Consider the following 27,305-nt stretch of genomic DNA (forward strand, 5'->3'; position numbering starts at 1 on the left):
TTGCGGCTGCCTCCCGGCTTATGGAGCGTCCTTTCCCCGAGAAAATAACGTGACATTTACATGTAAAACAACGTCTCCGTGAACACCAGAAAAATAACGTCACATTTACACGTAAAAAACGTCTCTGTGAACACATATCAATAGATTAAGAATAACGTTGACATTTACACGAACTGCCGTGAGACTGGGTTGTAAATTGTGTGACACAATATGTATTTGCAGCTCGGCAGTTGTTTGGCGACTCTGCAGCGTTAATCATCTTAAAGTTAGCATGAAAACGATTTGTTTGCTAACTTGGCTAACTACTCTTGAGCCGCTGTGTTCAGGATGCTCACCGTGTGTCTGCATCTTTCAAACCCATGGTACTGTTGAGAGTTTGATTGACAGCTCCAGTCATAAGGGGCACATTCAGGTTACCGATATTTGGTGCCAAAATGTAGAACCGCGTCCATACAATTGAGACACCCAATGTAATATAAACAGAGGTTGGGGAACTTCTACAGACATTTCTTTTATTTATTTGATCGAGGTGGAGACTGAAACCTCTTTCAGAGAGACTAATTGATGTCACCCAATGGGGAGAATTTGCTCTCTACATTGTTCTCCTACTGCTGCCTTTGATGTCAGAAACAACTGAAATAATGACAGGTGAGAGTGAAAGTGGGATTTCTGTGTTGTGATCAAGGCTGATCATCAGCATCATCCTCTACAGCTCCGGCCTCTTGTCAAAAAACGTCACGTCCGGCTTCAAAATACGGCCAAATTGCCAAACTTGAGGCTTCATAACGGCAGTCCATAAACCAATGGGTACGTCACTGATGCTACTTCCATTTTTTTTTTTTTACAGTCTATGCTTTCTCTCATCTCATGATGGCATTTTCATCTGTGGTCACATTGTCCCAATGGACAAAGAGAAACTTATTATTGAAGCATTAGAATATCTGGACTTCTATGACCCACAGCCCTGGCTTCATATATATATATATATATATATATATATATATATATATATATATATATATATATATTTTAATAAGACATATCCTGGGGAGCCAAAGTTACAGAGATCGCCTTTTCAAGTGAGGAACAGTAACACCCAAAAGATCCCAAAGCAGGCGTCCAAATTCACTCTACTGCTTGTGTGGCCCTGTTTTTGTTCTGCACCATGGCACATCTGACGTATTTCGGGGGAGTTGTACGACCCTGTGACAGGTATGACACACAGCAGAAGGATTTATGACTTTACACCTTGATATAAGTTCTTCACAGATCTAGATTAGGACGTAATTATGCTCCCAGCTGGAGTGCTAATTGAAGCGAGAATATAGAGCAGATTGGAGAGAATCTGCTGGGGGATAGAGAGAGTGTGCTTTGGGCTTAACATCACATTTAGCTCTGTTATACTATAATATCCAGTACGCAAATTCACTCACAGAACACCATGCACACTTCACCTTGACGAGGACAATGATATCACCATCCAACAGCTACTGCCACATCTCAAGGCTCTGATGCTTTGTTAAGATCTAAGTGATTTCTATACTCATGATGACTGGTTGAAGACATAAATGCAGATACATCTGTGCACTATTGAAAATGATAAGGTGTAATACTTTCACTACACTTTCTGTATATAATATACAAACCTGCGTAAATGTACTGTAAAAAGTACAAGTTGTGCCCTTATTTTTCAGTTTTTCTTCATTTTCTAATACAATCTTTTTAATATACATTACAGTATACACACATTGATAATAGGGCTGGGCGATATGGACCAAAAGTCATATCCCGATATATTTTGGCTGAATATCGATATACGATATATATCCCGATATTTTTTTCCGCAAAGTGAGAGCAAATGTTCAGTCAAAGCCAAAATCAAATATGACATGTCAAAAGTAGTTTCATAGAGACAGTTGCAAAATCAAATAAATAATAAACCGGTTTCTTCACCTGGTTCATGATTAAATGCTCAGCTGTTCAAATAACAATACAATGTAAACATAAATACTGTATAACAGGAGTACCTTTTTTGAAATCAAAGCTCCATATTTGTGATTCGTTCCAAAGGTCAATTAAGCTTTTGATATTAATATAATCTACTTTGTTCAAAATGTAATGCCTCATGCCTGTAAGCCTAGGTTTATAGTCCCATTCTTCCACTTGATACTGCTTCCACTTAAGTAAACTAAAAGATGAACTATCGACTACAAAACAAAGAAACTAATTAATGTGTTAATACAAAGAATATTTATTATGATCGGTTCACAGATCTGAGTCCAAACGGAAACTTCACCCTTCTGAACTAAGAGTTTCTGCTTCAAGGTGAAGTTTAAAACAGACTGAAATGTCCAGGCTCATTCCTCCACTATTTATTTCTGTATGTATTTATGCGTTACATGTAATTTTAACGAGCACTGAGCTCCAGATCCTGCAGCCGCAGACGGTCTCTGCTGCCCCGCTGTAGCTTCTCTCCGTCCGCCTGCCGCCGGCAAACTTATTGGAACTTTCCGCCGATATCGACATACAGGTCGTCCTGGACTACGTGTAAGATCCTACCGATCACCACTCTGTCTTTGGCTGGTCCGATTTGGATCAGCGGGGACCGGCGCAGCAGCGAGGCAAAGCTGTGTTTTTCCCGGGGGAAGAGACGCTGCGGCCGGCCACGGAGCTCTCCGCCTCCCGCTGCCGCCGGAGCTCAGGTTGCTGGTCGAAGGCGGCATACATAATCATAAAACACATTGTCACCTGTTAAATGTTATTCATTGCTGTTTGTTCTTTTCATTTCCTCTATCAAACATAATTAAGCAGTACAAAAGTCCGGCATCTTTAGCGTTGATCTGAATGCTTCGCACCCCTGTTCCAAGATGGCGGCGGTTTTGACGTATGTTTAGAACCTCAAGGCGACATCTGTGTATATATCTATGGGAGCAAGGATCACATTTGAACTATATCGATATATGCGATATGGTCTAATTCCATATCTCATTTAAAAATATATCGATATATTTTTAATATCGATATATCGCCCAGCCCTAATTGATAATGATTGAGACTTTTCTTTACCTTTATTTAACCAGGAAAAGACTCATTGAGATAAAATCTTTTTCAAGAGTGTCCTGGCCAAGACAGGCAGCAGTACAACCACACATATGAACAAACACAAAATACACAAAAACACTAAAAACATCAAACAACTGAATCAGCCAATCCCTCAAAGTCAACCTCAATCCCAAACACATCAGCTAAAACATCTGCAGCCAGATGTGGCTGCCTCCAAGTCAATCAACATCCTCTTAAAAGTGACCAATGAGATCGGCTCAGTAAGTTTCATGGTTTTCTGTAACTTGTTCCAGGTAGAGGGAGCAGCAAACATAACCCTTGTGTCGTCTTAAACCCTTGCGAGAGTGGGGTGCGTGCGTGCGTGTGCATGTGTGTGTGTGTGTAATACAATCAAATACACCGAGTCGACGGTAGTTGACATAAAATTAAATGAAATAAGTAACAACAAAAGAGTTAAACGCCTGTTTCCCCAGTTCAGTAACCTTTGGAACTGACAGAAGGAAAAAATCCTTGGAACAGGGATTGTAAGTCCCGATACTTGCACTAAACATTTTGTAGTGTAGTTTAGTTCATGCCCACAAGGCTAGAATTTGTCGACACACATCGTAACAACTTAACTCATTTGTACGAAATGTAAATATAAAACTCTCAAGTGTTCTATGTTTATAAAATGCTTTAACTGCTTATATAATCATCTCAAAAGGTCTCTGTTAGTTCCTGACATGTTGGCAGTTGAAAATAAGCTTTTCTTTTTTCATCTATGAACTGTGAGTTCAAATCACTGTTTTTCTATGTTTTTGTTGTTGTTAAAAACATTATTTCGTCTGTGAAGATGAATCTAAGTTGTATCTTTTTAGGTCTGACCTCAAGTGTTATAGTATGTAGCTGTGTGGTTCCTGCGATAAATGACTGTGTGAAGTTGTTACAGTCCATCACATCCGGCTTCTATAGAAATTGCTGGCTGTTCATAAAAAGGAAGAAGAGTACAGTAGACAGATGTCAAGGTTCATCAAGTTGAAAAATCTCCAATAGTCATCAAAAAGTTCACATCCATTATTCCAGAATTATCCTGAAGCATCTCTCACACACTGATTCTGATGTGACCCTGTTGTTAAAGGAACACGCCGACTTATTGGGACCTTGTCTTATTCACCGTATGCCCCAGAGTTAGATACTGTAAGTCCATACATACCCTTCTCATCTCCGTGCGTGTTGTAACGCTGTCTGACGCACCCACCGCTAGCCTAGCTTAGCACAGATCCTGGAGGTAACCGGCTCCATCTAGCCTACTGCTTCCAATAAGTGACAAAATAACGCCAACATGTTCCTATTTACATGTTGTGATTTGTATAGTCACAGCATGTACAAATAGTAAGGTCACATGAGACACAGCCGTCTTCTAACTGTATACATACTGGGAACTATATTCTCAGAAAGGCGAAGCACTGCTACTTCTGCTACTTGGGCGGAGTGATTTGCAAGCCCCGTGGTGAGGAGCAGAGAGTTCGCCTGGAGTTCGCTCAGAGTTGGAGTAATAATCACTCTGCCCAAGTAGCAGTGCTTCACCATTCTGAGAATATAGTTCCCAGTATGTATACGGTACGGTATGTATACTTATTAGGAGCAGTAGGCCAGATGGAGCCGGTTACCTCCAGGATCTGTGCTAAGCTAGGCTAGCGGTGGGTGCGTCAGAGTTACGACACGCACGGAGATGAGAAGGGTATGTATGGACTTATCTAACTCTGGGGGATACGGTGAATAAGACAAAGTCCCAGCGTGTTCCTTTAAATTGGGAATGACTGAATGAAAAATCAATTCTTAAAAGACTTTCCAACCATGATTCCATTCCATAGTCTGTTGAGTGTCTGTTGGCTTACCCATAGATGCAGGAGATGTCAATGACCACATCGATCATGTCACAACACAGTTCATATGTCTGCATATCCACTGGACTGCTGTCTGTGGCGATGTAGATCTTACTGACCACATCGAACAGGAAGGCCTTCTCAACGCCGGAGTTCTGAGAACAGAGGCCGAGACAAAGAAGAGCATCACTTAGAGTCTATCATTCATGTTACCACAACTGAGCTCCAGTGGCCATTGAAGGGATTCGTTGCTGATATTCAACCAATTTTGTATCATAACAACGTTGGTAGTATGTGTAAATTATTAACTTCCGTCCATCTTACCAGTGCCTCAGATCTACTGCATACAGCATTCGAGGCGGAGCCCTGTTCATTCCTATGAGAGTTGCTCAGTGGCGCATGAAGCTTTTGTTAGAAAAGTTATGCTTGCTATAGTCTTTGCTTCGTTTTAGTGTTAAACTATTTACATAAGAAACTGTGCATCCATTTCTGTTTCTCATGTGATAATCATGATTATCACTGACCTTGGGGAAAGCACAGAAAACCCCTGAGGGCAGGGCATGCGGAGGAGACGTCAAGCCCGCCCAGAGTTAAGAAAGTTTCTCTTTGTGTGATATAACTCCCTTTTCACTATAAAAAGCTACAGTTAAAGACTATCAACAGTCATTTTTCTGGACTTACTTCTTAGGTGCTGAAATGCTGTAAAACTGACTCTACTTGCAAGTAAAAACAAACTTTGAGAGAACTCCAGTGATTTTTGTAAATTCTTTGATAAATAATTATCCTAACAGCCTTCATGGAGCAACATATTACCCGGATGATCAGCACTACTTTCAAACTGTGTAGCCGAGCTGGCTATTTCCGATTTGGCGCTCTGCTAACTTGAAAGGAGATTAAATGATTTAATTGTGCTGCTCTTTTAGACTTTCCAAATGTTATCGGACCGAATGGATCAAATTCTGATAGTGAAACGAGTCCTTTTGCGGGGGTTTTGACGCTCAAAAAATGTATCCACTTGCATTGCCAGATCTTCCTCCCCAGCGCTGCGGAGGAGGGTCTGGCTAGTCCACACAGCATTCCGGGATAGGAAAAAAAAACTTTTAAGTTTATTGGCATTTCTTTAAATTAATCACAATCAACGGACAGAGCAACGTCCGATTTCTGCAAAATAGCCTCGGGAAGGGAACTTGTGGTCGACATGTTTGCCGAAAATTCAGATATGACATATAGTCTAGCTAGCAGTCTGGATTTACCCTGCAGAGATCTGAGGAGCATAGTCCTCATACGCAGATTGACCGGAGTTTAGAATGCCAACACAAAGAAAGCGGAAGGTGATCCGGCCAAAACGAGGGACATCCGGCGGAATTTCCGGCGACAACGGAGCAATCCCAGAAATGAAACGTTGTGGATATAGACTACTGATTTACAGACGTCTCTTCATCCATGTAAGTCTATTGGAAAGTCTTTTTGGGCCAGAGAGCATCATGTGATGGGCTGGAGGTTGTAATTCCACTGTTTTCAATTGGCTTCAAAGCCTGGCATACTTCCTGGGGGCCTGGTTAAAATAGTGACAGAGCCACGAGGGTCCTGACCAAGCGCCCATGTATGACGAGTTGGGAGTGAGAACGTGTGTGTTTTGATGCTGTTACCCAGTGTCCGGACTGAGCAACGTGGTTAAAATCATTACGTTAATCTAAATATTCATCACAATTCTCAGTAATACAAATCATACTGTGTCACTGAGCTATTTTTCTCAAAGTGAGACAAAATCAGACAAACTCCCCTTGTCACTGTTTAAAAATGTGTAAAACCCACAGACAGATGCTAAAGAATTATGAAAATATGGCGATACAAGGTTTCTTTCTGACAGCGACGATATGTAAAAAGTAAAATTACATTACATAGCAAAATGTTTCTACATCAAACCAATTTCTTTTAATTCTGTTTGTAACTAGCTACAGCATGCTCCAAAATATAGTTATGAAATCATACCATCATGCCATAATTGCTAAAATGGCATGAAAGATACTAATACTCTAATCAGTGTCATGTCAGCCGATGATAGAAACACAGATGATTACTGCTTTAAGCACATAGGCTTGGCATTAAATTATTTAACTAGCTATGCAAAGTATGTTTTTGTCTGTTATGTCGAGAAAGCAGGCGGTCACAGAAAAATGCAATGAATTTCAGTTGCACTTTAAAGTATTTAGGTTGGTGGTATATATCATAGTGGTATGTTGTATTGCACACGCTGGATTCTGTAGCAATTCATTTCAAGGTTTCAAAAGAGCAGAGAGCAGGTTGTTTATCCAGTCAGACAAACAGACAAGAGGCACATTGAGAGTAATGCTTAAAATGTTTTTTTTGGACAGCTATACTGAAGACAGAATGTTGTTCTGTAGTTGTGTAAGAAACAATACCTTCATGAAAACAAGTATTAACTTTCACATTCCTAGAAACTAGCGTATAGTCCATTTCATCAAAATGTTCCAGTACAGCTATCATGTGGTTTAAATAGAACACTTTTCAGCCACACAAAATATCAAAAGTAAATAGAATCTTTGTACAGTTACCATTTTGCACCAACCACTGCTTGAAGTGGAGAAAGAAAAAGGTGCCGGTACTCTCTTGCATTGGCAAATCATTATGACATTTGAGATTTCTACAGTGAAAAACAAAACTTGGAGATATTAAGCCTGTAGAGCAGCTCATTGCGGGATGCCATTTCCGCTATTTCGGCTGCCTTAATGTGTGCTTTCGAATCTCTGTGGTCTTTTAATTTTTTGCACAGTGACAGCTGTTGCTTTGCCTTGTCTGTACCAAAGGCTTGAATTAAACATTCCCTCCATTCTCTTGACAGCTTCAGTCCCTTCTCTGTCTGGCCAGCAAGTGACGGGATGCTGCTACATGTTTTCCAGCCCAGTTTGTTATCTTTAAAAATGAGCCAGCTGTTCGTGGAGCAAAAATACATCATTTGGTCCCTTGACCAACAGTCAGGCCACCCATGTGTTTCGTTACTCGCGTTATTGTTGACGTCGGTGTCATTGATTAAGGTAACGTTAAGGTTGGTAGCTGCAGACTGTTAGCTGTTCCGCTCACATCAACGTTAACGTTGGACTTGGACTTCTGTTGACGTGTCGGGCTCTGGCACACGCGTTCTTTTAGTATCTTTCTGAAGCCAGGCTAACATAACGACTTACAAACTCACACACTTCTTTTTAGTTTCTAGGTTTTCAGCAGTGAAAAATCGGTTACGGTCAGACAGCTTTTTCGAATTAGCGTCCGCGGAGAAGTGAATTTGTGATAGGGTGGGCCGACTGCTTGCCTTTGCGTGATTTGTCGAAGATCTGAGGTAAGTCACGTAGTGCCCTCTGGGTAGTGTAGTTTATGTAACGTTAGGGTCATTACCAATCTCTCTGACACTGACGCTTTCTCTGTCAGTGGTAGAGTACCGGCTACATGCGAGAAGTAGCGGCACGCAAGAAAAAGTGCAGGTACGCTTAAGAGTAAAATGTAGAAGTGCCGGTACTGCGTACCGGTGAGTACCGGCCCACTTCGAGCACTGGCACCAACACAGTTAATCTTAACCCCAGAGGGAGAAGCACTTTCTCAAAGAAAAACACACATTTCTACAAAATCTTAGGTAAACTTAAAACTTAAAAGGTAACATTAGATCACTGCAGAGAAAGCTTTGTTTAATAATTACCTTATCTTAATTACTGCTTTTCCAATTAAATTCGCCTTAAGGGGAATTTAAGTCTTTAAGTCTTGAAATTCAATTAGCAGGAGAACATCTCTTATGTTGTAGTCTGCCAAAACACCATGAAAAGTTTTGATTAAATTGTGAAGTTTAAAACTTTAAATATGAGAGCTAAAGCAATATGCATTGTCCTCCCCCACAGTGAGAGAGGAAGATGTGACAGAACAGAAGTGAATCAGAGAAAGCTGAAGATGTAATTAACACATCAACTCTGAACAATCCCAATGGAAATGAGCCGGGTAAGACTAGCTAGTAGAGGTGGGCTGTGTTAACATGGACTGACTGGTGCAGAAATGGGGTATTTGTATCCAACTGCTGGTGGAGTTTGTGACTGTAAAATGCCGACCATTCTACATTCCACACAAATTTACGGCTGTGTTTATACTCTGTGTTTACAGGGTTTATAGCCCACAAGCACTAATGCTAGTATATGCGTTACCTGAACTTTACTGAGCATATAATGTGTGTGCAGTGCACTAAATGTAGCCTGTTTCGTATGCCGTTTTTATATAATGTCGTTTTTATATATTTTAATTGTGTAACCACTTGAGCCACGGTGAAACGCAGTTTTGTGTATATGGTTGAAATGACAATAAAACACACATAAGTTGACTGTCTCACTGTCTGTCTGTCTGTAACGTAGGCTTAGCTTTGGAGTGGACGCTAAAGCAGCAAAGTAAGTGCATTCTGGGATTTGGTGTCTTTCTAACGCCTTTACATGTAAGTAGTTACTCCCAAACACTGGTGATGTGGTGGCAAAAAGCATATAGCAGCCATGTCAGGGGGGAAATCTAGTTCATATGCTTTAGTTTTCAAATTCATGAATGCTCTTTTGCAGGGTAAAATTCATTTGAAAATCAGTGGTGACATTTGATGCAACACAACTTGTACGTTATGCATCACTACCACCTAGTGACTGGATTGTAAAGAATAGGAGGACACAAACACACACAGACACACATGCAATATACTGTGCTGTGCCTAATCCAACTTGATTATTAAAATGTGGTGGAAATACAGCAGCACACTGGGGTAAGGTTTCCATAGAGATTTGACTCAAATACTGCAGTCAGGCTTTAGTCAGATTAATTTGGTTTAGTAGCACTGCTTGGTTCACAGGTGCCAGGCCCAGGTGCATTCTCTCTATGTTCTGTGGTGTAGCGTCAGGATGGTTGTGTGTCACTGCAGCCGGGTAACTCACAGATATGAAGATGTTGAGCAGGTTTTCCAGCGTGGGGAGCTGCGGAATAAGCTTCTGGACCACTTTGCTGAAAGCCTCGAATATGGAGTGATCATATATACTGGTTAAATAGAAGCTGTAGAAATCAGAGAAAATTTTGAATCAGAATATATTTCAATAACAACCTACTGTGTGTATTGATCGTTCTTAGTTTTGTACAGAGAGAGTTGGACAAAAAACAAAAAAGCAGTCACCAATAAAAACAGACACATCAAAAGATACAAGTGCAAAAGTTAGACCAATTAAAGGAGATACAGGAAGACAAAGAGAGAGGGGGGAGTGGGGGGGCTCAGTCCTCCAAGTCAGAAGATAAGCTGACTCAACCCTGTCAAAGTTCTTTTTGGCGTCGAGGGACACCACGATTTCCGGGGTATCATTACTTGACGAGTGGATGATGTTAAGTAAGTGTCTAGTGTTGTGGGAGGATAATGGAGGAGATAATGGAGGGCATCACCCGTTGAATACGGAGTACAAGAACCTTTGAGAGAATTTTGAGGTCCACATTGAGAAGTGAGATTGGTCTATAGCTGTCACAAAGCAGGGGATCTTTCCCCTTCTTAAGAATGAGGGAGATAGTGGCCTTTGACAGGATGTCCATTAGGCGACGATGACGAAATGTCTCGTTGTACACATCTCTTAGAACTGGTGTGAGGAGAGCAGAAAATGTTTTATAATACTCAACAGTGCAGCCATCCTGCCCCGGGGATTTACCGCTCTGTAGAGTAATGGCTCTTTGAACCTCAGCAGTGGTTATAAGGCCACCCAGGGCTTGACATTAACTTTTTGAGGCACTTGTCCTTCGGACAAGTACATTTACGTTTCACTTGTCCATGAACAAAAGTCACTTGTCCGGGTAAAGATTCATCATTTTATAATTTCTTTTGTGTTTTGCTAATGCAGAATTTGAAGAAACCATTGAAAGCATCCAAACACTATCAACATTAATACAATTCAGTTTAAACGGTAGAAACAAAGAATAGATTTCCCCTTCAACAAGAAAAAAGGATCTCCAGACTCATAATACAAAATTATACTTTGCACGCCGGTGTGCAGAAGTTAATATATTGAGATTCTAAGTGAATATTTTAAAGTTTCTCATTACTTTCAGATTCCTAGTCAATATTCTAAGTTACTATGTCAATATATTGAGATATTCTGAGTTACTAAGTCAATATATTGAGATACTGAACCAATATGTTGAGTTACTAAGTCAATATATTACGATACTAAGCCAAATATATTGAGATTAAGTCAATATTTTATAGTTTCTCATTACTTTGATATTCTTTGTTTATATTCTGAGATACTGAATCAATATATTGAGATACTAATTCAATATTTTGACCAGAGGTAGTGGCGACTTGAACTTATACTATATCTAAAATAATTTTGTAGACATAACAATGGATTTTGCCATTAAATGTTGGTGTCAGCGTGTTTTTTTTTTCTTTCTACAATTTCACTTACCAAGGGATCCTTTAAAAAGGTGTAGCTACTTTACAGTTGATTATTACCTGATATTTAATCCGCTACAAACGAGTAGCGGAGCAGCTAGTAACGTTACGAGGCAGAGAGCCAGCTGTCAAGAGTCAAATTAACTTCATGCTTCATCCGCACAAAGCACACTTCTATCGCCACGAGTGACAGCTTTATTCGGCTCGTTTTCTGTGAACGATGTGGGGACGGGTAACGTTAAAGCGTAGTTAGCATGCTAACGTTAGCTAACTATCACCGCTGCCTGGCTTGCTGGTTCGCGGTGCTTTCATGCTGTATCGCTTACAGAGAAGGAGCTGAACAGTGGGCTGGGTCTAACGTCAGCGGTCCGCTCTCCTGCTGCTGCTGGGTCTAACGTTAGTTAATGTATTTGTTTCAAATCGGTAAAGTAAAATCTGTAACATAAACGGCATGAGTGGCACATAATAACGTATATAATGCTTCATCCACACAAAGCACATTGCTATCGCCACGAGTGACTTCTGTTTTCAGCTTGTTTTCTGTGAACGATGTGGCGAGGAGGTAACGTTAAGGTGGAGTTAGCAAGCTAACACCGGCTAACTCGCCGTGCTTTCATGTTGCTTCGCTTTCGGTGAATGCGCTGAACAGCGGGCTGGGTCTAACGTTAGCGGCCCGCCGACCCGCTGCCCGGGATTGTGGGGTAAAATATGTATTTGTTTCAATTCTGTAACATTGACGAAATGAGTGGCATTTTGTTTTGTTTGAGTTTTAACTTGTCCAGTGGGGCAAGTAAATTTCTCTTCCACTTGTCCTACAAAAAATCCACTTGTCCCGGACAAGCGGACAAGCCTTAATGTCGAGCCCTGAGGCCACCCAAGTCATTCGCGGATTCAATGTCTATTTGGGGGAAGGTTATATCATTAAGCATGTCGTCTGCGATGGGAGGGAAGTCAGAGGTATACAGTTGAGCATAAAATTTGGCAAATATTTACTTAATGTTAACACGATAAGTGTGGATCTTGCCTGAGTTAGCTCTAATGGTAGGAATTAGCCGTGAGGTTGCCTCGGCTCTGGCCTGGTGAGCCAGTAGCTTCCCAGCTTTATCCCCAGACTCAAAAAAGCGCTGCCTAGATTTGAGCAGACCAAGCTTGGATTTATTCGTAGATAATAGGTCAAAGTCTGCCTGCAGCTTAAAGACGTTCCCTGTAAAGGGTAGGGTCTGGGCCGGCCGCGAGTTTGTCATCAATGTCCTTCATTTTCTGTAGCAAGTCCGCCGTTCAGGAAATTTCAACTCTTTTTAAATTACAGACAAATAGACTATATAGCAATATCAAGTTACATTTAACTACAAATAATTTACCCAAAGAAAGTGTGGAAATTACTACTTTCTGACTAAGTTACATCATCCCCAGATGCAGTACAAAACAATGCTCACTAAATTTAAATCAATATGAAACATGTCTGAGCCCATGCGGGTTTCATGGTCTAAAATGCATCAAATGTGGGTCAGGTGAGTCAGTTTGTCAGTTTCCATGGCATAAAAACATCAAAGAACACTGACTTAAAAGACTGAAGATTTATGACTCTATATACAATTGTATTACATCTGTTCAATCCATACAAATTGTGAAACCAAAAACAGTCCAAAAGCTGCAGGTAAAGCCCACCTCAGGTGTATTCTTTCCAGGCCTGCGTCAGCCAGGTCATCGTTGGCTCGTTTGTTAATGTCCCTCTGCTTCTCGATCTTATGGTCATCTGACAGGCCGTCCACTTTGTGAATGAACACCTCAAAGTTGATTTCTGGGTTGACTTTGTAGGCCCGGGTCACTGTGAGGTGCAGTCTACTCAGAGCCTCCACATAGTCATCCTATCACAACGAAGACAAAAGATTCACACAACTTACCTTTTAATATCATCTACGGTGTAGATTTGGAGTTTGAACAACAAAAGTTTTCTTGGTAAAAGTCAGAGCTCAGCTTCAATCGGCAATGTTATAAACAACCGACAAAGCCGGTGTAGTCATGGAATTAGACTTGAAGCCACATTAAGACAGTTACAAAGTCAACCATGAGAATATATTAAAGGACTTAGGTCTCAGTAGGATTTAGAAAAACTTGTCCATGCTTTTATCTTCTGTAGAGTAGACTACTGTAAAAGTGTCTTTACAGGTCTCACTAAAAAAGATCTATCAAACAGCTGCAGCTGATTCAGAACGCTGCTGCTCGAGTCCTCACTAAGGCTACATTTAGTGTTTTTAGCTCCAGTAGAAGAACTAATCTCCGTTTAAACTAACACGGCCAACCTCAAAACTCATCAACATTCTCGTATGCTGGGCATGCGTGTGCCGGGGTAAACAGGAGGCAACATGTATACTCTGCCCGTTGCGGTTAGTTGCCATGGTAACGTTAGTAACTTAGCCTCCGAGAACGAGACGTCGTGACCAAATAAGGCGCGAAACATGGGTGTCAGTGTCTGTGTTTTCCAAAGGTCTCCATTTGCGCCTGTTGAGACTGCAATCCAACCCCGGAGATTCCAAACCAAAATTAGTCAGAAGTGTTTCCAAATGTCTCCTTTTTATTGGCTCTGAAACGCCAGAGCAGTGTGAATGCGAGGTGTATACGTAGCAAAAACTATTTGCTTTTAAACCAAAACGTAGCAATGTAAATGTAGCCTAAGACCAAGAAAGTAGACCACATCACTCCAGTTCTGAAGTGTTCACACAGGCTTCCTGTCCCTCAAATTGATTTCAAACTACTTATTTTGGTTTAAAAAGCACTGACTGGTTTATTTCTGATCTGCTGCAACTTTATGAACCACCCAGACCTGTCAGGTGGTCTGGGACAGCTCTGCTTCCTGTCTCCAGAGTCAGAACTAAACAGGGGGAAGCAGCGTTCAGTTTTTATCCTCCACATATCTGGAACAAACTCCCAGAAAACTGCAGGTCTGCTGCAACTCTCAGTTCTTTTAAATCAAGGCTGAAGACTTTTCTGTTTGATGTTGCCTTTCTTAAATTAATTGTTAATTTCTTACACTGCATTTGAACTTTTTCTGGTATTTCATATGTCTTATTCTATTTTTTTATATATTTAACTGTTTTAACTTAACTTCTCTTTTATATTTTATGTAAATCACTTTGAATGGCCTTCTTCCTGAAATGTGCTATACAAATAAAGCTGCCTTGGGTTCTTGTATCACAGATTTATTGCATCTGTGTCAGCACATAAGGAACAAGAAATGTACGTGCTGCTGAAGTATGTTTATAATGCATTATCGAGGTGGATTTGTGGGCTGACCTGTGAGTCGATGACAAAGATTAGCGCCCCGGTGCCTCTGAAGATCATTTCATAGTCAAAGGTGGGGTCAAAGAAGTCGATCTGGCCGGGGAAGTCCCAGATCTGGAAGCTGACGAAGGAGCTGCTGGAGACGTCCTCTCTGCAGATCTTATTGGTGCTCTCCAGGAACAGGGTCTCATTGGGCGACATTTTATGGAAAACCACCTTCTGGATGGAGGACTTCCCGCTCCTCCTCAGGCCCATCAACAGTATACGAGGTTTGACCTCCCCATTCAGAGAATCGCTGAAGCCCAACACTACACAACAGCAAGGGAAAAGAGGCACTAAGTTAGGTACCCGCTTAGAACGACACAAGTTCAACGCAGAGTAATTATATGGCAGAGTAGTCCTCAAATAATGTAGTGGTTATATGCCTTAGATTAGGGTTGGTCTGATTCAACCAATCAGACCAACGATCCGGGTGACGTACTTTGCAAAGCCCATCAGTAGTAAGGCAAACACATCCTTCTTTTGTAGGAATTGTTCCAGGGCAAGTTTCTGTTCCGTTTTCAGAGAAAAAAATTTGAAATCTTTTAAAATAACAGCGACAGCGAAATCAACGGGTTAAACCCGTGTTAAACCCGTGTTAAACCCGCCAATAGCGCACCAGGTGGATAAGTGTAAAAGGAAATTTCGGTTACAAGGATTTGTCCAATAAAAGATCTTGAGTCAATCAATGTCTTTGTGGAATTTTGTTCTTGTGCACAAGAAGAGATAGTTCACAGAGTGTCAGAGTCTGCAAAATATCTATCTGAGGCAGTCCCACAGAACTTTATACAAAAGACACACACACATTGAAGAGAAGCTTAACAGTTTCATTACATCACTACCTTTAGCCATATAAGGAGTTTTTTAATAAGCTAGCAGTTACATTATTCTCAGTTTCTTTTTCAGACCTCCTACGGCCTCGAGAAATCCTCCCCCCAGGTGTCTAATCTTGTCAAGGACATTTGGCCAATTTAAAATGATAACTATATAGTTCAATAGTTCAATTCACACAAGTGGAAATTCTAAAACAAGTGATAAAATAATAATAACAATAATAATAATAATAATAATAATAATAATAATGATAATGAATTTTTTTCCCTTACATAAGCCAGTTTGTGATTGGTCCCCGCAGATTTGTAACAGAAGCATGATAGAAAAAAACATACAGGTTTCCAGCCTGAGCTGCAGGGTGAAATCAAACCCCCGGCAGATCGGGCTGGGTTTAACCAGTCTAGGTTTTTACAGGATTACAGCAGCAACAGATGAAGGATATTTTTTGTCCATTTTTCAGAGCCAATAAGTTATTTATTGCTGTCGGGTTTTGAAGACCATTTCAAACAATATATAAAAAAGTGTATATATTGGAAATAAATACCAACCCTGCCTCTAAGTCCTTTATCAAAGGGAATTACTGTGAATTCAAACACTGAGAATTTGTATAATGAGAGCAGGCTGGCGTGTGAAAACAATGATGCAACAGCGGGAGACACATTAAAACAGCGGAAAGCCTCTTTACCCACGTTAAGTAAAATGAATATCAAAAGAACTTTCTCTTCTTGCACAAAATCGATTTATTTTAAAAGTTCGTCTATTTTCAACAACATTCAAGGACTTGATGGGCCCCTTAAATTCACAAACTTTCAAGGATTTCAAGGGACACCCCGTATAACGGGGCCACGGCTGAAGCAGCAAACTGCATCTTAATGCAAGAACAAAAATGCAATTTTGGCACCATTATAATAATGGAGGGCGATGGGGCAAAAACTAGAAAAATGCAATGCTGAGGCCTTCACTTCTGTAATAAAGCCTTGATATATAGAACTTACACTCTGACAAATACATGCAACATAAAATGTGAAATACCTTCCATTAACAAGGGTATCTGCTCCACTACAATATGGATTTGCAGACACCCTATAATCTCGTGAACTATATGTTCTTACAAATAAATTACTAAGTATTTAACTACTAAACTAAGTATTATAAAGGAAACCTTGGGAAGTACTGCATTGTACTCTCGCATGTCAAAGTTCAATTTCTGACAGATTAAGATTTTTGCACACAAAACACATGAAGAGTTTATAAAATGCTAGGAACGACTAAAGGTCAGCACTCAGCTTCAAACGACAATGTTAAAAACAAGAGACAAAGCCAGAAAAAAACTCAGAGCTGAATTTTAAAAGCCACATTAAGACAATTACAAAATCAGCCTATTATCACCTTAAAAATATATCAAGGATTAAAGGACTTATGTCTCAGCAGGATTTGGAAAAACTTGTCCATGCTTTTATCTTCAGTAGACTTGACTACTGTAACGGTGTCTTTACAGGTCTCCCTAAAAAATCTATCAGACAACTGCAGCTGATTCAGAACGCTGCTGCTCGAGTCCTCACTAAGACCAAGAAAGTGGATCACATCACTCCAGTACTGAAGTCTCTACACTGGCTTCCAGTGCCTCAAAGAATTGATTTCAAAAATACTTCTGCTGGTTTATAAATCACTAAACAGTTTAGGGCCAGAATACATTTCTGATCTGCTACTACACTAAGACCCACCCAGACCTGTCAGGTCGTCTGGGACAGGTCTACTTGTTGTCCCCAGAGTCAGAACTAAACAGGGGGAAGCAGCGCTTTATGCTCCACATATTTGGAACAAACTCCCAGAAACCTGCAGGTCTGCTGCAACTCTCAGTTCTTTTAAATCCAGGCTGAAGACCTATCTTTTAATGTTGCCTTTCTTTAAATAACCTATTTTTAACTGCTCTTTCTTTAAAATTCTTAAACTAGACTGTACATTTTATTCTTGTCTTTTAATGATTTTAAATTGTTTTTAATTGTTTTCTAATTGCTCTACATTTTATTTTTTGTCTTTTAATGCTTTGAAATTGTTTTTAATTGTTTTCTAACTGTTTTGTTAATGTTTCATGTAAAGCACTTTGAATTGCCTTATTGCTGAAATGTGCTATAGAAATAAAGCTGCCTTGCCTTGCCTTGCCTTACCTTGTTATATATTAAACCACAGGTTCAGGTTACTCAGTTTGTTGTTCTGTTAAAGGGCATCCATGACACACAGTTTCAGACACCACGGACAAAATATAATGGGACAAAACCAATGAAAACGCTTAAAACTGACCACCGTAAAATCTAAAAACCAATGAATGAATAAACTAGTAGCCTACAGCTTGAATTAGGGGATTCATCATTCATCATTAGGGGATTCATCCATTAGCTAGGACAATTATTAAACATATTAGCGTCACATAAAGAAAATTAGCCCTCATGTTTCAAAGTTTTTTTTATATCGGAAATGAAGGAAGTCGGAATAATGGTGAAAACTTTTGGAAAAAGCGACAAAATTGATGAAAAAAAACCTCAAAAACACCGGAAGAAAGCGTAAAAACGTTGAAAAAGTGACAAAATATAGGAAAAATTGTCTGAAACTTCGAAAATAGCACCATAAACGTCAACAAAACGTAGAAAAAAAAGGGACAGACATTTTAAAAACGCTATTGAAAATAGTGACCAAAGATGTAAAAAAAAGCACTTTTTCAAGATGGCCGCCGATGCATGTTATAAAACAAAGGATTAAACCTGAGATTTACACCACTATTGATGGCAGAACTATAGTGGAAGATGAACTGTTAAGCTTCCTTTCTGTCAAATTGAAGACGGTGCCTCAGGATGATATTATCCTGATGGTTGTAAATCACTTTGGATCTGAGTGGATTGAAAACTCCAAGAAGGTCCTGTTTGAGCTGTGTCCTGGCACGGGGCAGCGTTGTGTAGCGCACAAAGGGCAACTGAAAGATGTCAACAATGTTAAGAGCTGTCTAAAACTACTGAATGAGGTTGGTGAGAATGCTCCTCGCTTTGTGTCCTATTACTTGGATGATTTACCATCAGTGACTTTTAACAGCCTCGATGTCTCTTGTCTGGTTAGCATGATTGATCGCCTAAGTGTGGAGTTGGCCTCCATAAAGAATACTGTGAGTAAGCAGTCGACTGAATGTGAGAACCTTCGTGGAATAACTATAGACATTAGTAAACGACTGAGTGTGATTGAGCAACCCAGTGCCAGCAAGGGGAATGCAGCCACAACCATGGCCAGTGAGGAGGATAAGCTCCATGGACCAAGTCACAGGGAGCCTGCACCTGGACCCTCGGCGTTGCCCGTCATTGAGGAGACAGCTGGCGGGGGGATTGAGGTGGCGATGTCCCCTGCATGGAGCCGTGTATTAAAGGATGGCAAGTGCAAGCAACGTTCTGGAAAACGATCTGCTGCTGCGGCACTGAACAAGACCAGCATGAATCCTCCCAGAGAGAAGAAGACCTATGAAATAGTTGGAACTGGTGCAGTGGAGAGCATACATGCAGTGACAACCAAGCTGGTGAGTGTGTTTGTGACAAAGCTTGCTCCTGACCTAGACTCAGAGACTCTGGCTAGTTATTTAAAAGAACAACTTTCCAGAGATGTGACTTGTCAGAAGATTACCACTGAGTATAGCTCTTTCAAAGTTACAGCTGAATGCAAGGAAGTAGCAGAGATGTATGCGCCGCAGCTGTGGCCAGAAGGGACCTATGTAAGGCGCTTCTATGAGAATCGCAAGCCTAGGGCTGCGGTAGGGGCTGGTATTAAAACACCACTTGACACAGAGATGAGTGCGCCTGAGCCACGGGCTTCCCAAAAATGATGAACTGCTATGAGAGTTGTGTTTTATAACTCCCGTGGTCTGCAGCTTGGCCAGGATGCAGGATCGAGAGCCCAACGCACTGTTATTGACGAGCTCTTTGAGAATGCTGATGTGGTGTGTTTGCAAGAGACCTTTTTAGCTATTCAAGATCTGGATAAACTTAACATTGTGCATAATGATTTCCATGGGGCAGGGGAATCCACGACAGACTTAAACACCAGAATTCTGCGTAGCAGGATCCCAGGAAGTGTGGCCATATTCTGGCACAAGAAACTTGACCCTTTGGTGACTGTGATCAGATTAGATGTGGACTGGTGCATAGGAATTAAGGTGGTGCATAATAAGAATGTTTTTATAATCTTAAATGTATACACTCCTTATGAACGTCACAAAAATGAGAATGAGTACTTGAATAAGCTTGCTTTTATAGGGTCGTACATTAGGGAAAGTGAATATACATCCATATTTGTCTTGGGGGATCTGAATGCTGATATATCAGATACCAATTCACTTTTTGGTCAACACTTGACACAATTCTGTAAAGATAACAAGGTTATTTTGTCCACTAAGGAATTACTGCCAGCTGATAGCTATACACATGTGAGTGAAGCTTGGCATACTAAATCCTGGTTGGACCATTGTATGTCTACAGCTGATGCACATGATTGTATAAAGGAGGCTAAGATCCTATAGGCCTATGGTTTGGCCACAGCAGACCATATTCCTGTCTCTATGTTCATAAATATTAAGGGTCTACCTGAGCTTGTTTGTAGTGACAGCCATAAACCAGGTGAGATACTGGACTGGACAAGGCTCACAGAAGATGACCTGCAATATTACAGGTTATTGACTGATGTGCACTTGAAAAATATTGAGTTACCTGTTGATGCAATTATGTGTGTGGATGGCAGCTGTAAGAATGTAAGTCACAATAATGACCTATGTGCAATGTATGATAGAATTGTGAACTGTTTAGTTGATGGAAGTAAACCACTAAGAAGCAAAGTGGTGAAACCACATATTGTAAGACCAGGGTGGAATGACTATGTACATGATGTTCATATGGAGGCAAGAGATACATTTAGAAGATGGGTCTTAGCAGGCAAACCTAGGCATGGCCCAGTCTGTGAGCATAAGGTACGGTCTAATGCTAGGTTCAAATATGCTGTGCGTTTTATAAAAAGAAATGAGCAGACTATGAGGGCAAACTCTATGGCGAGAAAGTTACAAACTAATAATGTTTATGAGTTCTGGAAGGAGGGGAAAGTGGTTAACAACAGCAAAATGCCACTGCCTTCTAGTATTGATGGCATTACTGAACCAGAAAACGTTGCAGAGCTATGGAGGAGACACTATGAGAACATTTTTAACTGTGTGAATAGTGATGTGTTTAACATAGGAGAGATACCTCACAGTGATGGTGTAGTCATCAGGCCGGAGGAAGTAAGTTATGCTATTGACAAACTTAAAATGAACAAAGCCTGTGTGTGGGATAGAATTACAGCAGAACATCTGAAATACGCTGGTCAAAGTATCTCAGTTTTACTTGCTCTATGCTTTTCTGGGTTAATGAAGCATGGCATACTTCCTGGATCCATGTTATCTGTCTTGCTAGTACCTGTAGTTAAAAATAAGACTGGTAAATTAACTAGACCTATTGCACTTGCAAGTATACTATCCAAGGTGCTAGAGGGCATCCTTATGGATAGGCTTGCAGAATACATAGCGTCAACAGATAATAAGTTTGGTTTTAAGAACAAGCATGGAACTGATCTGTATATGCACTTAAAGAAATTGTCTATAGGTACAGATCACGCAATAGCACAGTCTTTATGTGTTTCCTGGATGCGTCAAAGGCTTTTGATCGTATTAATCATGGGAAACTGTTTGGTAAACTACATGAGCGTGGTGTCCCCTCTTATTTAATCAGGATACTGCAGTTCTGGTACTCTCACCAAACTATGCAAGTCAGGTGGGGGACAAGTTTGTCAACCCCTTTCTATGTCTCCAATGGAGTGCGGCAGGGCGGAATTCTGTCTCCGCTGCTATTCAATCTGTACATGGATGATTTATCTATGGCGTTAAAGGGCTGTAGGACTGGCTGCTTGGTGGGGCATAGTCTCATTAATCATATGCTTTATGCTGATGATTTGGTGGTACTGTCTCCCTCTAGTGCTGGCCTGCAGCAACTTCTTAGAATATGTTCTCAATATGGACTAATGTTTGATATAAAACTTAACTCTATGAAGAGTGTGGTACTGATTGCCAGAACCAAGGAGGATATGAAGTGTGTCTATCCTTCTTTCTCATTGGCAGGTGAACCACTAGAGGTTGTTAAGAAAGTTAAAAATCTGGGACATGTGATAAGAGATGACCTTTGTGATGATGATGATGTGCAGCGTCAGTGTGGAAAACTGTATGGGCAGGCAAATATGCTGGCAAGCAAATTCCACATGTGCACCCCTGATGTTAAAATCTCACTCTTCAAAAAGCTATTGCACTCCACTGTATACTGTAATTTTAGAGAGTCGAAAATGAAATAACTTGTGCTTACAATGATGCACTGAGAATTGTGCTTAAAATTCCTAGGGGGAGTAGTGCCAGTGAAATGTTTGTGTCTAACAATGTGCCCACTTTTAATGCTGTTTTAAGAACTTTTATGTATAGATTCATGTGCAGACTGACAGGGTCAACTAATATGATCATTGTGTCCATAGTTGATGTTTCTAAGAGTGACACAAGGTATACATCTTGCTTTTGGAAACAATGGACTCGAAGCCTGTATTTGTTTTAAAAAATTATGCCTCACCGGCACCATTCTTAAATATTTTGTACTGTTTTTATATTTATACATATATTTGTATTGTGTTGTTTCTATGGACCTCTGTGTCTTGAATAAAGTTGATTGATTGATTGATTGGGAAAAAACGTTCTTCATGTCAAAGGGAAGACCACACAAGGGTTAGGAGGACCAGTTTTGACAATTGAGTTTTTTAATTTGTAAACTTACAAATGGAAAACAAATGGTCCACAAAAAACCACATGTGTCACATTGTTCCTGAACAATGCAAGATGAACAATGCAATATACAGTATTATGGTACTGTGTATAGACATCTGTTAGCGAACACTGCCACCTAGTGGATAAGATGCTGCTCAACTATCCAACCAGTCCCATACTGTACATCCAACAAGACTACAGCAGATACAACTACAACAGTACAACTGAACTGACTGTCACAAAACTAAATCCCAATTAGAAAAATAATCTGTAAAACATAATAATACTCTGCCAGAGGACTTTGCTGAATGAATTTTTACATCCTACGCTCATTTATAACATTTGGAACATGTGAGCAAATGAACTGAAAACTCAACGAAACCAAGTAAAAAAAAAATATTTTTTTAAATAAAATAAATGAATCAAATACTTCACTGAAGACCAGTCAGAAATAAACAGTGGTTGGTGCATTCAGTTAAGCACACATTTTGGTGGAAATGCTTCAATTAAGTTTGAAGTTCTTTAAACCTTGTGATGTCTTTGGTTCAAATTTGACCCGTTTTCAAAATGTCTATATCAGAAATATGGGTTTCATTTTAACTACCTAATTTTTATTACCCAAAAATAACATGGCTCATTCCACACAACTAGCCTGACAAGCCAGACCCACATCCAGATGGGTCTGGGAACTCACCACTGACAGAGCTCAATCCGAGGGGCGGGATAAACGGTTGTCTTTCAAATTCCCTCTGATAGCGCTACAACCAATCAGAGCAACGAAGAAGGTAGCGGAGCTAGTTGATAGATTAAACTTTTGCCGAATCCGGTCGGAAAAACTCCGAACACATCTTCCTTTTTTAAGAATAATTTCAGTTTCTAAGCTGAACTCCAAGTCTTCCAGAAGACCGCTGTTCCCAGCAGCAGCAGCCATAAGCCCCGCCCACCGACTCTATACACGATGTGATTGGCCTGACCAGAGTTTGGTTTTTCCAGCTCGCAAGCCAACGGAGAGTGCCTAGACCCCCCTGGCTGCAAAATAAATTTGCTGCCACTAGGGTGTGTCTAGATTTCTAGGCTACCACCCAACGGCTTCGCAAGTACAACTAAATATCGGATCTCCACTTTCATTGAATTTTAGGGTTCATTTTTTTGCATTTGAAAAAAATAAATGGAAATGTTTCTAAACAGTATGCTGACTGAACGTTGACATATACCCTTCTGTGATTATCCTTCCTTTAATATGAGTCTAAATAATTCATAATTTCTGCTTTTGTAACTCAAGAATTAGGTATCATTTTCTATAAATGAGGTTTATTGACTATGAATTCCAAAAATAAGTGTAAAACTAGTGCTGATAAGTTAGTGTTAGTGGTGTTTATACATGGAAGTGAAAAAAAGCGTTAAACGTCAAAAAAGCACCAACATTTTTTTTTTTTTTTTAAAGCACCAAAAGTGTTTAAAAAAAAAATGCATGGTTGAATGGAAGACAACACAAGGGTTAAGAACACATTAGTGTCCACGTTCACAGTCCAAAGGCTTGCTCTCTGTGCTGTAACAATGTCCCCTGCTGTGTAGTAACACATATCCTCGTGCTGTTGTCAACACCAGCGTCTGTATACAGACCCAGCGACTTCCTGGAAAACTGCCCACTCTGCTCCAAAAGATACAGTACTAGGCTAGTTACTAGGCTTATTATTCAGCTTTTCCATGCAGCATAAACCGCCACAGGTTGGTCTCATCCAGAGTAAAACTTATTGGAAATGATTCTGCCAACAGACCTTCAAATAAGTGTGCCTATTTATAACCCTGAGATAATATATTCTATCAACACACACTAAAGGGATAGAAGCAGACCTTTCTCATGACTTTAACTTTGATCAGACAAAACATTAAATGTAAAAGAAATAAGACATAAAGCAGAATATAAAATGTCGAATAATATGTAACCATCTGTACATTCTACTATAATATATAGCAACGTTATATATCCAAAAATAGTAAGTAAGAAATAAACCAAAAATAAAAATATGTACATTTGGTAAATCCAACACAATGTGGAAAATGAAACATAATTATGCTAACAATGTTATAGAAACTTTATGTGATTATTGATCGGTTTTTAACACATGATCTCCACTTTTGCAGACAGCAAGTGAGCAGGACAAATGTCAGATAACATTACATGAGACATCAGGACCATGGATCAGTCCATTCACAAGACCATCTCCCTCCATATACAGCCACCTGTTGTCACAGCTGTGTTATTATACACAGAGTAATGCAGGCTGTATAAAGCCTAGAACATTTGTCCAATATGGCCAACTGCTTCTTCTTTTAGTTAGATAGATAGATAGATAGATAGATAGATAGATAGATAGATAGATAGATAGATAGATAGATATTTTATTCACCCTGAGGGAAATTGTAGGAATCCAGTAGCTTAGACAACCATAACACAACAAACACACATATATCTCACATACATAAAAATCACTCACAGAAATTTTAAGAGTTAACAATTTGTGAAGTGATTACAAAGGTCTGGTATGGACTGACCATGTGATGAAATGACCATGATAAGGTGCTATGGTAGAGTGGGTGCAGTGGTCGTAGTGCAAAAGTGAACAGTGCAGGGATTGAACAGTGCAATAGCTTATTATTAAATATTAACTATGACTATGAAAAGACCAGAATGTAAACATAATAGAATTGCTAGAAATAATATACTTTAAGAACAATATATAACAGGGAATACTTATAAGAAGTAGATGTTAGGAAGTAGATGGTTTTTAATGTACTTTAGTGTCGACAATGCAAACTATTGAACTGTGAAAACACACCTTTTCAATGGAATTCCATTGCTAGGCAACAGCCCCTTGTTAACGTCCTACCAGTTGATGTCATTCACAAACATTGCAACAGTTAATCAACTTGGGGCCATTTACAATGTTTGTTTACAACTGTGAATCATGTCCATGTAAACTCAAACCTGGTTAAAGGTAGAACCATAGATATATATCCATAGATATTCTATATGTATGGATATATATCGGGTAGAACTGTTACTAGTACACTAATGTAATACAAGTTATGTCATCAAAAAATGACGTCCACTGTAGGGCTGCTCGATTATGGAAAAAAATATAATCACGATTATTTCAGTCAATATTGAAATCACGATAATTTAACACTATTACTCATTGATTTCTGGAAAGATGTAATTATTTAACTTAAAAAACAGTGGAAAAAGTTAAATAAATCAACAGTAAAAAAAACAACATACAACTTTGAAATTTGCCTTGTCCTATTTAAACTTTATTTTTTCATTCAGAACACAAGAGAAAATAAGAGTTACTTGCAAAACGTAATGAGCTAAATAATTGTTTTTCTCGATTATTCTGTTTTTGTGATCATTGGGAGCCGAAATCATAATCACGATTAAATTTCGATTAATTGCACAGCCCTAGTCCACTGAATTAATGTAAAATCAATGTGAGGAAAACTAAACTAACTCAACCCATAACTAACTTTTGTCAGATTTAATAATTGTAACGTTAACGTTAGTTTGTCCCAAGTGGACTTCTTTAGCAAGTTTGGTCTTTAAGCTTTTTGAGTGTTCTTTATTTATTATCTGCTCTACACATAGCTAGCTATATGGTTATAAAATAATGGTCCAAAGTAATTTGAAATTAAATTTTTTTTATTGAAAAACGTAGCATTTTTTTGAGGGATGACCCCTAAACCCCCACCGCCAAATACGTGCCCCGCCACCTTAAGTCCTAGCTAGGTTTCTTCCACAAATATGGAAAACACTGACGCAGAGGTAAATGCTATATTCTACAGAGTGGGGAAACCATGTAAACTAGCTTCAGTTAGCTAACACTAACCATAGGACGGGCTAGCTAAAGTTAAGAGCAGTAACATGATACCCCAGCAGCGAGTATACAGCGCCGAAGTGAAAGTGTGCCGTGTCCCCTCGCTCTCTGCTAGTATGTGACCTTCCTAAGCAGCAGAACTATCCGCCTACCTCCGTCCTCACAGCCGAGCTCTGCGTCTGAAAACGCCTCCAGGTCGTCTTCGTCGTCGTAATATCCCAGGGCTGCGTCCTCCTCCTCCTCCTCCTCCCCGCTCAGCGCTGCCGAAACCATCTCACCCGACATGCTTATACTTCTTCTCCCTTCGCCTTGTTTTGGTCTTGGTTTCAAGACGCGTGTGGTGTCCAACTTTCCCCCATTGTCACCTGATACGTGAGAGCCATGCTGGGTGAACTTTCACCCCTGCTGCCCCCTCCAGACACACGGAGTCGCACTGCAGCCGCTCCTTCGGGGGTTCAGGGGGCTATAGCCTAATTCTGTTAGGTTTATGGATGAGAGTTTAAAGTCAGAATTCTGAGAAAAAAAGTCAGAATGAGACAATTGGTTTTCAATGGATGTATATTAAATACTTACAATAGAAACCAGCCAAATAGTTTGCTATAATAATATAACATCAATGGCATTCTGAACCAGTTCCTGAATTGGACCAAAAAGGTGCCAGTACCCATAATTCAGCAGTTGCATGACATGATCATTGCATGGGTCTTGGATATATTTATATTTGTACGCATATCTTATTAATAAACTGCACATCTAATGTATTTTTGAATGCATTTCATTACATCTGACATACATGTCGTTACATAAATGTGTGTTTGGTTAACAAAACACTTTTATGTAGCTGTTGATACAAATCCAATTGCACACACATATACACATACACACACACACATATATATATATCCTACAATAAACCCAACCGGAACCAAGATATCTGTTGGCCTACAAAATAAACTTCATAATGAAAAGTAATACCAAAAGGCAATTCCATAATGTATACTACATTGATTGATAATGGATCACATAGATGG

The 27,305-nt window shown here is 39.8% G+C and overlaps 1 protein-coding gene across 5 annotated transcripts in view; it reads right to left on the reverse strand.

Moving 5' to 3' along the window:
- Nucleotides 1-26,720, reverse strand: part of rragd (ras-related GTP binding D) — a 42,582-nt gene extending 15,862 nt beyond the window's left edge. For 4 of the 5 annotated variants that reach the window (XM_028564971.1, XM_028564973.1, XM_028564975.1 and 1 more), the window contains exons 1-5: nt 26,427-26,720; nt 14,680-14,975; nt 13,054-13,253; nt 9,893-10,007; nt 4,941-5,083 (exon numbers count right to left, since the gene is read on the reverse strand). In XM_028564971.1, the coding sequence (XP_028420772.1) occupies nt 4,941-5,083; nt 9,893-10,007; nt 13,054-13,253; nt 14,680-14,975; nt 26,427-26,559 (887 nt within the window). In that variant the 5' untranslated portion in view covers nt 26,560-26,720. Of the gene's footprint in view, nt 1-4,940; nt 5,084-9,892; nt 10,008-13,053; nt 13,254-14,679; nt 14,976-15,148; nt 15,453-26,426 lie in introns of those variants that run through there. The other variant, XM_028564974.1, reaches the window with a different exon arrangement.
- Between the last annotated feature and the right edge of the window lie 585 nt (nt 26,721-27,305).

The sequence above is a fragment of the Perca flavescens genome, chromosome 20 (genome assembly GCF_004354835.1).
Source record: "Perca flavescens isolate YP-PL-M2 chromosome 20, PFLA_1.0, whole genome shotgun sequence".
Lineage (NCBI taxonomy): Eukaryota > Metazoa > Chordata > Actinopteri > Perciformes > Percidae > Perca > Perca flavescens.